Source organism: Eschrichtius robustus, chromosome 1 (assembly GCF_028021215.1).
Source record: "Eschrichtius robustus isolate mEscRob2 chromosome 1, mEscRob2.pri, whole genome shotgun sequence".
NCBI classification, from domain to species: Eukaryota; Metazoa; Chordata; class Mammalia; order Artiodactyla; family Eschrichtiidae; genus Eschrichtius; species Eschrichtius robustus.
The window spans coordinates 147,609,480-147,622,969 of record NC_090824.1 but is presented as its reverse complement, the minus strand read 5'-3'; the positions used below and the strand labels follow the sequence as shown (position 1 = coordinate 147,622,969).

At 41.4% G+C, this 13,490-nt stretch overlaps 1 protein-coding gene across 3 annotated transcripts in view; it reads left to right on the top strand.

Annotated features, from left to right (window-relative positions):
* Positions 1–10,743, top strand: part of GABRB3 (gamma-aminobutyric acid type A receptor subunit beta3) — a 229,046-nt gene extending 218,303 nt beyond the window's left edge. For 2 of the 3 annotated variants that reach the window (XM_068537476.1, XM_068537475.1), the window contains exons 8-9: positions 1,843–2,087; positions 10,402–10,743. In XM_068537476.1, coding sequence (XP_068393577.1) covers positions 1,843–2,087; positions 10,402–10,743 — 587 coding nt within the window. Of the gene's footprint in view, positions 1–1,842; positions 2,088–4,715; positions 4,736–10,401 lie in introns of all 3 variants that reach the window. The other variant, XM_068537477.1, reaches the window with a different exon arrangement.
* Positions 10,744–13,490: the final 2,747 nt, after the last annotated feature.

Genomic DNA, 13,490 nt, shown 5'->3' with positions numbered 1-13,490 from the left:
AGCCAAAGCAATGACTAAAGCAGAGCACTTTCCAAAGTCCATTTGGAAAGAAAAAAATAAGTTGTGGCAACATTACAAAATTTTTGAATAATAGTGAGAACACCTAATTTTGTAGCATCTGCATAGTGTTTTTGCACTTCTTTGTAAACTATAATTATCCCATTGCCATTTTCAAATTTTAGAAGTCCCCAGGTACACCTGAATTTTATGTTAAAGGGGAGTCTTAAAATATCCTGACATCTTTGACTTCCATATATTCATCATCAGCTCTGGTTTGCAGTCAGACATGAAAATAGGTTCTCTGCTCCTTGGTTCCCTCATCTCCTGCTAACAGCAGTTCAGCATGTGTGGGATGGAAGCCTGGACTCTCCTCCCTCTTCTCCAGGTGGTCACTAGTGAAGGGAGCCCTACACTCTGGCACTTATCCAAGGATGGGATGGGAGTCCAGAGGGCATCAGACTAAGACACTTAACAAACCCAGCCCCTTCCCCGGAGAGTTGAGTGGGGGTCCAGTGGGGTCAGAGAAGTGGTCTGGTGGGACCATGTGTCTGGGTGGTCAGCCTCTCGGGCTTGCATCGCCTGCTGGTCTAGGGGACATCATTGGTTTTCTGGGTTACTGCAGCTGAAGGACCATGGCTGAGGCTCTCACCTTGCAAGTCTCCTTGAGAGAAGTTCTCATGTGGCAATGACCCTCTCCTTTGGGTCCTGGAAGACACATGAGTAATCCCATTCCATGGTACCAGTCACATGGGTAGAAAAGAGTTGGCTCTTTGGAGCTGCCTTACTTTTTTGAGACTGCTTAATATTTCAAAAGTACTGTCTCAAAGAGAGCAAGTCAGCTGCAGTAATGCCCGTGCCACTGAGAAGTGAGTGATGCAGTTCATTCCCACACATGTAGCTTCATTCAGCTCAGCAGCTCTGGTCATGTCACGAGCCAATGGGTCCCCTGCTCTCTGTGGCTTCAAATCATCCCATATGGAATCTTTGTATACCAAGGACATGCCCACTGCTATGGGAGAATTACAAAATATGGTCCTTACATGTTTTTAGAGACTAAACTTAGCTCCCTTAGGGAAAAATGGTATTATTCGCCTGATACTATCTAAAGAATTCAAAATAATGACATTTAACAAAAAAAACCCAACAGAGATCTGGTCACTTGCCCCAGAACATGGTAAGATCCTATACCTTGGATAAAATCATTAGCCCTTGCCCACCACAGCCAACATGTGCCACACAGCTTATTAGCCTCTTTCTTAGCTGGGGCGGGAAGTTGCTCTGCGAGGTAATCTGTTCTCCGGAGCTACCCTCGAACATTCCCTCTCTTTGAGCTCAGGACTGGTTCCCATCCTTAGCAGCTTTAAGTCATTGCCTCATTTCCCTTGCTTTAAGGCCTTGTGGTAAGAATCATTTTCTTCACTAGCAGCCACAGATGGCCTTCCTAGATTCCCCAGATTCATTCTTCTTCCCAGAAGCTTCTCACCTAGACACTTAGTGTTTTATGATAAATTCCGGGTTTATTTTCATTTCTTCCAGCTTTCATGCAGGGCAGCCTCTGCCTTGTCCCCGACCCCTCTCCATCCACTTCCATCCACGGGCCAGGTGCAATGCGAGGCGCCTCCCAAGTGGGGTGGGGAGGGAAGAGATGTTAACTCCCCAGACTGAGGTGTGACCTGCGGCCCAAACTGTGTGTTCTATATTCTGTTGTGTTTCGATCACCCAACAATATTCAACCGTGATTTTCAACTACTTCACAGTGTTTGAGAAAATAAAGCAGGAAAGTGAAAAGTGAGGAACTGGGCGGTGTACCTGCAGCCTGTCACGCTCCCGTTTCTTTTACAGGGATCACCACCGTGCTGACCATGACGACCATCAACACACATCTTCGGGAGACGTTGCCCAAAATCCCCTATGTCAAAGCCATTGACATGTACCTCATGGGCTGCTTTGTCTTTGTGTTTCTGGCCCTTCTGGAGTATGCCTTTGTCAACTACATTTTCTTTGGAAGAGGCCCTCAAAGGCAGAAGAAGCTTGCGGAAAAGACCGCCAAGGCAAAGAATGACCGTTCAAAGGGTGACAGCAACCGGGTAAGCCTCTCGGCCTCGGCCGCCCCCAACTCTGCCTTTCCTAGACCCGCAGACCCCGCGGCATCACGGCCTTTGAGTAGGAGTGATGCGGGCTTGTTGATCGTAGCCTGAAAGGTGGCATCTGCAAGTCACTGAGTTTTATAGAAAAGCAAAATTGGTGCAGAAGTTGGAGAAGCCAAAAGCTTCCCAGTTTCCTGTGAAAAGAAAAGGAAAGATATAGGAGTGAATGGATCTCTGGGGTGTGGGGCCCAAACTTGACAGGCAAAAGCATTTTCAACAACGTTGCAGTTTTCCTTCGGTGGTCAAATTACAAGTGTGATAGCCAGCATGCTGCTGTTCTTTGCATGGCGTGGACAGCCCCCTCTCTCATCTGCCCTGGTTCAGGGTCCCTAGTGCAGGGCAGGAGCAGTGTGCTGTCCCAGGGCTCTTGTGCATCTGCCCTGGCCCAGCCCTGCTGGCTGTGTTCTGCAAAATGCCAGGCAAGCAGCCCAGGACAGCAGCGGCCAATCAGGGAGCTGCTCTAGGACCCATGGGCTCTGAACCCAGAGAGAGGGCAGCAATCAGGTCCCTCTCCAGCCTTCCTCATCTCATGCTTACATCCTTCCAATTACAAACTTTGCAGTTAGATGTCATTTCGGTTTATTTTTTTAATAAAAGCAATATGTTATTGCAATTATAAATACTATTTTAGTGAAAGCACACTGTCGTTTCTATAAAATTTTTATCTTTATCCTTTTACCTCTTGCATCCCTTCAAGTCCTCAAAAATATACCTCCACCCATTTACATACTGGGCTTATTCCTATATTTCTTTACTTTTAAATTCTTCTTACTAAACATACTTATTTCTCAAGCTTGTGAGGTTTCCTTGTTCTTTCTGGTGCTCTTGCTGCATTGCCGGCCCAAGCCTCTCGCAGGGGTGCAGAAGCTCCCTGGAGGAGTGCTGTGCCTGTGGCCCACGAGTGGCCCAGAATAGGTCCCCGGAGGTTCATGAATGAGTGAAGGTAAATGGCTGTAAATGGCTCCTATCCTTTCAGCAACACATAAATAGACTTGGTCAGAGAAACTAGGATCTGTGAATAAAATCAGGCTTCCACAGGCAACATGACCCTGAATTTCTTACTGGAAAGTATACTTAGCACCATACTGGTGTGTTTCTAAATTAGTCCACATCCTATTATGCATACACAGTATACTTTGGTAATACTGTTTCGAAGGAAACTAGAATTCATCACATCATTATTTTTTCCATTACACAGACACGCAGACACAATGCTGTTTTTCCAAATTCCCTCATAATGTAAACAGATTTAAATTTTATTTCCTTTCTTCTAAATGATGCTCTTTAGAAAGGTTAAATTGTTGTGCTACAGAAATATCTTTTTGAGTGTGAAGCTTAAAATTTAAAACAAAAAGAAACAAAATCCCCCAAATCTCTAAATCCACAGATGAAATTAAGCAGAATGTAGAAATAATATATTATAAATCAGATGCAGAGGAAAATTCATGAGTCCATTTTTACTGTTTGCTTTTCTGAAAATTTGTTTCTGTTTTCCCAGCAGTTTTCTTAAAGCCTTTACATGTTCATATTTTTAAAAATCTGTAATTGTAGACATCAGCTCATACATACAAATGCATGTATGCTAGTTTTAAATGCATACTTGATGCTCTTAAAAGTAAACATTGAAAACTGTTGCTGACTAGATGGCAAACAGGCACATGAAAAGATGCTCAGCATCACTAATTATTAGAGAAACACAAATCAAAACTACGAATTATCACCTCATACTGGTCAGAATGGCCATCATCAAAAAATCTACAAACAACAAATGTTGGAGAGGGTGTGGAGAAAAGGGGACCCTCCTACACTGTTAGTGGGAATGTAAATTGGTACATCCACTATGATGAACAGTATGGAGGTTCCTTAAGAAACCAAAAATAGAGTTACCATATGATTCTACCATCCCATTCCTGGGCATATATATGGAAAAGATGAAAACTCTAATTCGAAAAGATACATGCACCCAAGTGTTCATAGCAGCTATATTCACAATGGCCAAAGCATGGAAGCAACCCAAGTGCCTGTCGACAGATGAATGGATAAAGATGTGGTACATATATACAATGCAATATTACTCAGCCATAAAACAGAATGAAATAATGCCATTTGCAGCAACGTGGATGGACCCGAGAGTATCATACTAAGTGAAGTAAATCAAACAGAGAAAGACAAATATCATATCATTTATATGTGGAATCTTAAAAAAAAAAGATGATAAAATGATCTTATTTCCAAAACAGAAATAGACTCACAAACATAGAAAAGAAACTTACGGATACCAAAGGGGAAAGTGGGGGGAGGGATGAATCGGGAATTTGGGATTAACAGATACACACTAATATATGTAAAATAGATAAACCACCAGGACCCTATATAGCACAGGGAACTATATTCAATAACTTGTAATAACATATAATGGAAAAGAGTGTATGTATATACATATATATGTGTATATATATATAAAACTGAATCACTTTGCTATATAACTGAAACATTGTAAATCAACTATACTTCAATTTAAAAAAATTGTTGCTGACCACACCTAAGAATTTAGTGATAATTTTAAAGTAGAAATGCACCTCCCAAAAGTTCATATCACATGATCTGAATGAATTAAAAGAAAGTAAAGAATAAAACATTTAATGCAAAACAGAAATGGTACTATGCACAGGCCAACATTTTCAAGAGTCCTTTGTAATTATAATTATTCACTCATTCATTTTCAGTGATATCTCTTGGGATTGTTTATCAGTGTGGCCAGCAATGGCCTCAAGGAGCCCCTCTGTCATAGTTGGGAGCCAAGAGGCTCGGGGGCTGAAGCTTTCCTTGGACTGATGGACACTGGGTGACAGCAAGGACTTGTACTGTCATTGTCTTTGCTTGTGTCCTGTAAGAGATCTCAGGGTGGTGTCCTCAGGGGCTCTGCAGGCCACCAACGTGACCATGATGCTGTTGAACCTAATGTCAGACCATGAGTAGATTTTCCTTAAATTTAGTGATTGAACTCTATTTTAACTTAGTGACAGTGTTCACATAGTCACTTAGTTTCTCCTCAGACCAGTGGTGCAATGAAAATCCTGACCTTAATTTATTTGTGCTTAACCTCTATTTGTTCCTGAGTTGTTTCTATACCCAAGAGTTAGTCTTTGGTTGTAATACATATATTATGGTTACAAACTTTGTGATATTTTGCAAGTTGGCCAAATGGTATTTGAATTTCATGAAGTGGCAGAAAGTCTTGCCAAGGAATCAGAGCTGCAGGCTTGACATCATTCCTCGTACTAAAAAGCAAGATTTCATTTCTCACATGATAAATAGTTCCTTATTTTCCTGAAACTAGAGTATTTTATTTATTTTGAAGATTGAAGGTAAGTAGAGAATGAGATGTCAGCAGTGTGCCAATCTGGTGACAGATTCTTGGAAAAAACAAAAATCCCTCTAGGATACATTCCACATGAGATGTTTTTCATCTCTGAATGTTTCTGCCTGTCCAGGTTATGGAGCGGGAAGAAAAACTACATTGAAATCAATGAATCTAATTATAGTAGATATGAGACAAACTCCTCAAAATAAGTAGTATTCATGAAATGCTTCAGAAATTACAAGTCATCACTGTCATTCTATACAGGACATTTTTACAATCCCATCTGTTTTAAGATTTAAATTCTAGATGATAAGAAAAGATTAGCATCTCTTCTGGAAATATTTGTTTCAAATGTTTGGTTTCTAAGATTTAATAGATTTTAGTAACCCTTTAATTCTTGCAGAAAAAAAATACCTTCTAGTAGTTTCAGTGTAAATTTTCTACACACTGGTTCGTGTTTAAATGAAAACTATGCAAATGTAAAACTATGTCAAAAGCAGCCAAACTAATTTACGCTAAGCTCTTATTAATTCCATGTATATGTTCAAGTTCCTTTTGACATGATTTTTCCATTGTAGCTGTTCACCCCACTCTGAAATGGAGCGATGCAACCATATTGGTTCTCAAACAGCTCTGAGGCAGCCACAGGTGTCAGAGGACCCGGGCACCCCAACTTTGTAAACATTGACAACATCGGGTTCGGTTTCCCTCAGGGTGGGTTTCCTTCACTGGAATCCAAGAGTGCAGACTTAGACCCACCCTCCGAAGTTCTTTTCCAAATGCACAAAACTGGCCACAAGGGATAAGGGAAGACAGGATACTGATTCGTACAGATTTGTCATTAAATCTTGAAAAATCAACTCAACATCCAGTTGACCTTACTTCTTATGTTTTTTTCACTCTCCCTGTGGGCTTCCTGAAATCACCATACACCTTATTATCTCTTTGCCTTTGATTCCCTCTTCCCAGAATCCCTCTCTTTTTTGTCCACATCTTCCCCTCCTTCAAGACCTAACCCAGATGCTCCTCTCTATGATGTTTTCCTGATTTTGTCTACCACTTGTTCCCATCCTGCCTCTGACAATCCCCACTCCAAGCAGGTGGCCTTGTCCCTGTTCTTCTAACCTCCAGGGCACATGCGCTGTGCTTCGGAGATAGCAGGTCACATTTCATGTGGCCACTGTGCCTTCTGTCCTAGACAGCATCCCATTCTTTGCATCTACCAAAAGGTGCACACTGGGGCTGGATGTGGTAAGTGCTCAGGGAATGTGTGTCCATGAATGAGTAGTGTTTGTCATCTGTTTGATTCCACTGAAGCCACGTGTTTTCTCACTCTTCTAGTGGGAAAGGGGGGATGGTTCATAAACGTACCTCTTTTTTTTCTAGTTAGAACTACATCTTTTTTAAAAAAAATTTTATTGAAGTATAGTTGATTTACAATATCGTGTAAGTTTCAGGTATGCTGTACAGTGATTCAGTTATACATACATATATGAATGTATATGTACATAAGAATCTTTTCCAGATTCTTTTCCCTTATAGGTTATTACTTCATGCTACTATGTATAAAATACATAAACATACCTTTAAAGCCAGGTGAAATTCTGTGCCATTAGAATCATCAAAGTTCTACCTAATAAACGTATCACGAAATACTCCTTTCCTTCTTTAAGAATAGACATTCCTTTATTGGTATTTTGTTCTACAAAGTCATTCATCATAATCCCCTAGATTTTGATAAAAGGAGATTTGCATATGGCATTTCTGATAACTAGAAAAGAGATGAAATTGTTGGCATGTATTTTAAAATGTACTTTAAGGGCAATAGGCAGTACCTTCTAAAATGCATTTGCTGATTATTTGAAGCTCTCACCTGCTCTACCCCTTGAGGGCAAGGACTTTCTCTTACTCCTCCGTGCATTTCAGTAAAGGCCAGCTAATCTGACCCATCACCCTCACCTCCTTGTTGCCTTAGGGCCAACTGCCCACAACTTCCAAAGCAGGTCCAGATCACCCCCTTCTTAGGGAGGGTGATGACTTTCGGTGGCCCCAGCACACCCCCAGCTCCTAGGTGGTTTCTATGGAGGACATGCTACTGCCCAGTCCCTTGCTGGCCTTTCCTTTGCTGTCGCCTCCTGTTTCAGCCACACCTTCATTTACCTGTCGGGCTGCTCCTCCCACATGACTCAGCTCCAAACCACCGGATGGATGTCTCATTGATCCCCCAAACAGGAAAATAGACTTTTTTGTTGTAAGGATTTTACTGCCAATCATTCCAGGGAGAGGTAATGAAAAGAACAGATATAGAACACAAGTCCTTACAAAGGTCTACTATCCCTGGTACTTTCGAGATACAAGCCCCATTAGAATTTTTACCTCCATTTTAGAATAAAAAAATAATAAAACTTTAATTTTCTTCTGGCGGTGCTCTGCTCCTTTCCCAAGAATGGGTCTCCATGAAAAGCCTTCTCCCTAGTATGTATGATATTATCTTGGTCTATTCCTGTCTCCCGGCACCCCCAGGTGGGCTGTCTTCCATTCTCAGGAGACCGTAGACCACAATCCATCCCACCTTGGCCCTTCTCACTCATCACGCAGGAACACTGAGCCCAACCCAGGCTAACGTGGGCCAGCTGCTGCACCCTGAGTCCACATTGCAAGTATTTCTTCAGGGAGCTCAGGAAGGGCCAGGAGGGAGCAGGGTGATGAGTAACTGTCTCTCCACTCCTTTCCCACCTTCTTAACTGCAGAGATGCAGAAATGACCAGGTGGTGGTGAAGCATCGCTGAGTGTCCTGCGTGACCTAGAGGAAATGCTGGGATGGGTTGCAGTGGCTGGCGGGGAGCAGTTACTCACCGCCTCCTGGCATTTCGCTCCCAGACTGCCCTCAAGGAACAGAGACCAGTGCAGTGCACACCAACTAGGGTCTGTCTCTTCACTTTCTCCCTTCAAATCCATCTTTTATTCTTTATTCTGACACTTAAGTTGGGTTTCAGAAATGTGGCACTATTTCACTTAGAAATCACTTTTATTTCTCATTACCTAAAGGGTAAAGGTGAAATTCCTTTAATGGCTTGACTCTCATCTGCTTCCCATTCACCACCAGGTTTTCTTTCCTGTAATGATAAGGTGATAGGTAGATGATGACAGGGATGAGAATGCCAGTCACCTCCTCTATCTCCAGCTGAGCATGGGCCAGGAGTTGAGCGTGTGCATCCATTCCCTCCAGGACTTGAGTCCCACTCAACTAGTTTGCCCTTCTCAAAACACTTCAGCCACTCTTCAAGGCTTTGTCTGTGATATTTTTCTGGCTTTTTGCCTGAGAAATTTCTACTCATTCTTGAGGCCCAGTTCAAATTCATCACCCCTCTGAAATCTTCTCTTTTCTGTCCTGTAGTAGTTTTGATTACAGCCATACAAACTTAACACTTAAAACAACACCCAAATGTTATCCCACAGTTGGGTCAGTCAGAAGTCTGGGTATAGTGAGGCCAGCTCAGTGGGTACCATGGTTCCTTGTGGTTGTAGGACTGAGGTCCCCATTGCCTTGCTGGCTGTTGGCCAGGGCCCGTCTTTTCTCCTAGAGGCTGCGCCTTTCTTCTCAGGCCTTCCCTGAAGTTCTCTCAATCAAGGGTGAATCCAGTCCTCACGCTTCAAATTCCTCTGGCTTTCAATTTCTGCCACATCTTTCTGACGTTCTCTTCTGCTTCGAGCTGGAGAAAATTCTCTGCTTTTAAGGTCTCATGTGATTAGATTGGGCCCACTTGGATAATCTAGGCTACTCTCGCTATTTTAAGGTCCATGACCTTAATTATGTTTGCAAAGTCCCTTTTGCATAACATACTCAAAGGTCTGGGGAGAAAGGGGGTGACATCCTGATGACCACACCTTTCCTTCTCCAAGCGTAGTTGAATGGTATTCTCAAACCACGGTGGGGGGGGGGGGCACCTCTGAGTCTTTTTTGATGCCTTTGTGCCAGATCCTGAGTGGCCCCAGGATGTTGGCAGCCCTTCCTGTGTCTGGACAACCTTGGTGTCTGGGGCCATCCTACCTGTGGTCCTAGCACCACTCAGAGATCTGCACGGGCCCCTACTCTTCGTGTTGGGATTCTTCTCTCCCAACCTCACCTCCTGTACATCTACCTTAAGGCCTAGCCTCAGGCATGCTCCATGAAAGTTTAGTGGCAGACCAATAAGTAAAGTGGACCATTGGCATCATCATGAAAGGTCTGAAGCTGTATTTAGCACAGAATAAAATGTTATTTTAAAGTTTGGCTCCAATGTTAGAAGGGACTTTAACCTATCTTAAATATAGCTCTTAAAAAGGAGGTCTCCTGTCAGGAGCAGGATTGAGTGAGGAGATCATATTTGGGTGGGGGTCTTTAATCCACCAAGGTCATTAGGTGTGTCCATTCATCATAGTACTCACTTGTTTCTTCATGGTAATTTGGATATTTTTGTACCATCAGAAAAGGGGACAAATCGACTTCCAAAGAAGAATGGGAGAGTATAATTTCTATCCAGTGTATAGTTGTGGAAAATGGTTATAATACCTGTTAACATCTTGAAAGACATTTGTACTTTAATCTTGTCTTCAATAAGGACTTGTACCCATAATGTGAAATTTCAATTTGAAAAGGGCCCCCTTATTTTATCTAATTTTCTACATGAGAATTTTTAAATCAAGGAAATCAAAACTCTAACATGCAGTTAAGCCCACAAAATGACACTTTCCACTAAAATAGAGTGCTGGCTTTGACAGATGTGCAATTTCTCATAATATATGCGACATGACTGCATGACGTAAGTCTGTCCTGGGTTTATATGTAGAAATTAGGTTTATTGGCATGCTATGCTAGCTGTCTAACAATGTGTGTTTTCTTCCAATTAGGTGGATGCTCATGGAAATATTCTGTTAACATCGCTAGAGGTTCACAATGAAATGAATGAGGTCACAAGTGGCATTGGTGATACCAGGAATTCAGCAATATCCTTTGACAACTCAGGAATCCAGTACAGGAAACAGAGCATGCCTCGGGAAGGGCATGGGCGACACATGGGGGACAGAAGCATCCCGCACAAGAAGACCCATCTACGGAGGAGGTCTTCACAGCTCAAAATTAAAATCCCTGATCTAACCGATGTGAATGCCATAGACAGATGGTCCCGGATCGTGTTTCCATTCACTTTTTCTCTTTTCAACTTAGTTTACTGGCTGTACTATGTTAACTGAGTGACTGTACTTGATTTTTCAAAGACTTCATTTAACACTGAGTGAAATATTACTCTGCCTGTCAAGTTTTTATACCTGTACACACACAGACACACACACACAGAGACACACACATATATACATACGCAATTGTATATATATGTGAACTTTCTCAGCATATATATAAAATACACGTGTATATGAGGATGTATGTGTATATGTTTATACACACAGGTGTAAGTACCCATGTGTATGTCAAACAAATACACATACATATATACATTTTGCAGCTATGGACAATTTAACACAGGATGCATATTAAAGAAAGTCATAGTTTTTTCTTTTTTAATTGAAAGGGACAAGCATCGTCTAAATATTATGCCTTGAGAATGAGGGCGCGAAACACAATATCATCCCAAAATGTGTCTTTTACTATCATTAGTTAGATGTTTTAGTTTAAAAATCAGAAAGAAACTTAGTTATTCTTCGAAAACTCATACAGTGGTATTGCTAATTTAAAACCAGTCACACTTCATACCCTCTCTTTCAGTTTATTAAATGAAGGCTTTTCGGCTTTCTTGGCAATGGGATTTGTTTTCGTGGGGCAGACTTTTTCTGTACTGGTTCCATGGGTGGGGTGAGCCTCTGGTATGTGCTCACCTGTTTCTTAAACATAGGTAGAGCCCACATTGATGTCTGCACGTCCATCTTTTGAAAGTCCATCGGGGATGGATGGCATCTCATTGTAAGTACTCTGCTGTACAGTGTATTTCTCTGCTCACTTGGAGTGGATCCAGCTTCCGCATCACGTGGGACACAGCAGCACATTTTGGCAAAGTTGAGTTGACATTTCAATCAGTGAACACGTGCTTTACATCTCTTATGGATTTCTAGGCCTGGTATCTAACAGAAAGCTTAGACGTCTCAGGTTATTTGTTACTCTAAGGTAAAACCATCTAGGATGATTTTCCCCCTTGTCTTTAAGTTATCAATCACTCATAACATTGTATGTTAATATCAAATATATTTGCATAATATGCATATATATGTATATTTACCAAGATTTTCTTTCTTACGCTTGCTATCATGGCAGCATGCGATGTCATATTTTCTTTCTGTGATGTAACTACTTTCTGTTCTCTAGAATTCAGATCGAAACGAAAAACATTTCTGTTCAATTTCAGAAACCAAGAAACATCCTCATGCCTTTATTTCTATATCTGACATATTTCACAAGCACATCCAACTACTCCTAGTGTAACTAGGATGCTGCAGAAACACGACCAGTCCACACCATGCATCACCCAGGGACCCATGACCGTTCTCTTGAGGCAAAGGAGAGCAACCTGACAACAAACACAGTCACTTTTGGTTCCTTCCGATCCACAGCCTCATCAGTATTTGGACTTTTTAAAGCTCGTAGAAACAAGACAAGGTGCACCAGTTTCATAGATGCAACCTTAACTTACTATTTAGATGAGATCTTTCTAAAGAAAAAAAAAAAGAGATGATATATTTTTTGTAAACAATATTTCTATCACAGGCATCCATAAACTGAAATGACTACAGTTGTGCAAACAGATGTCACAGTGAAGTTAAGCATTTGGAGAAACAAAAAAGCAAAATATTCAGGAAAGAACTGCTAAATTAATACTTTATCCCAAAATGCCACATATGCCTCACCCTCTCTGTTCTATCGAAAACCAATGACCAGAGTCTCGCCCAGTATTCTCAGAGCTGACCCCAGTTTTCCCCACTGGTAGGGGCACCACCCTCCTTGCGGGTGTATGTGCTGTGGGCTATCCCCAGGAGCTGACTACTACTTGATTTACCTTGATGGCTGATGACAACCTTTAATTTGTAAAGGTTGTAACAGGTCAAACCCACCATCAGGTAGTACACAGACCACAAAGTCTCATGCTAGAAGCAGTGACCAATTTTTATACCCTTTCCCCTCTTTCATTCTTATCTTTCTTCAGCATCTTCTCCCAACCGCTGCTCTCTGGTTTTACTTTTATCTGGAGACTAGCCAGTGACTTCTTGTTCCTTGGCTTTTTTCTGACAATTTTTTTTCATGGGTAACAATGGGGGAATCCTAAAAGTTAAACAGATTGGGAAAAACCTTGTAAGTGGCCTTATCATTGTTAACATGTTAAAGAAAAAAAAAAGACATTGTGAAGACCTTATCCCTTTCAATACTTCAGGTATCTTCTTCTGTATCAGTGATTCAAGGAGTGAGCTCCACATGCAGAAGAGGGACCCCAAAATGCAAATGAACATGGACAAAATTGTCAACGGTTGATTTAAATGTACAATTTATATATTCAGAACTGTGACATTAATTCTTTCTGGGAGAAAAGTGATTCAAAATGTTTTTGATGCATAGTTGAGGTACCCAACTGTCAAAAGCAGAGACCCCGTGGGGCTCAGAAGAACTGCAGTCTATGTCCCAAGATTTTCTGGATATAAATTTGCATGGTATAGTCATAATAGCTTTTGAGCTTTTTATATGCATTTGGCACCGAGACTGGGATCCACAACTTTGTAGACACTGCAATGACGTTAAACATAATAGCTATACTATAAATAGTGTTTGTAACTACACACACACACGCGCACACACACACAATTACATACATACATTCTGTAAAAAAAAAAAACAAAAACTTTTTGAGATCCTTGGGTATGTGTTTGCTTTACTCCATTTTAGAAGAAAATTACTCTTCTTCTAATAAAATTATTTTATAGCTTCTCCATTTTTAAAAGCT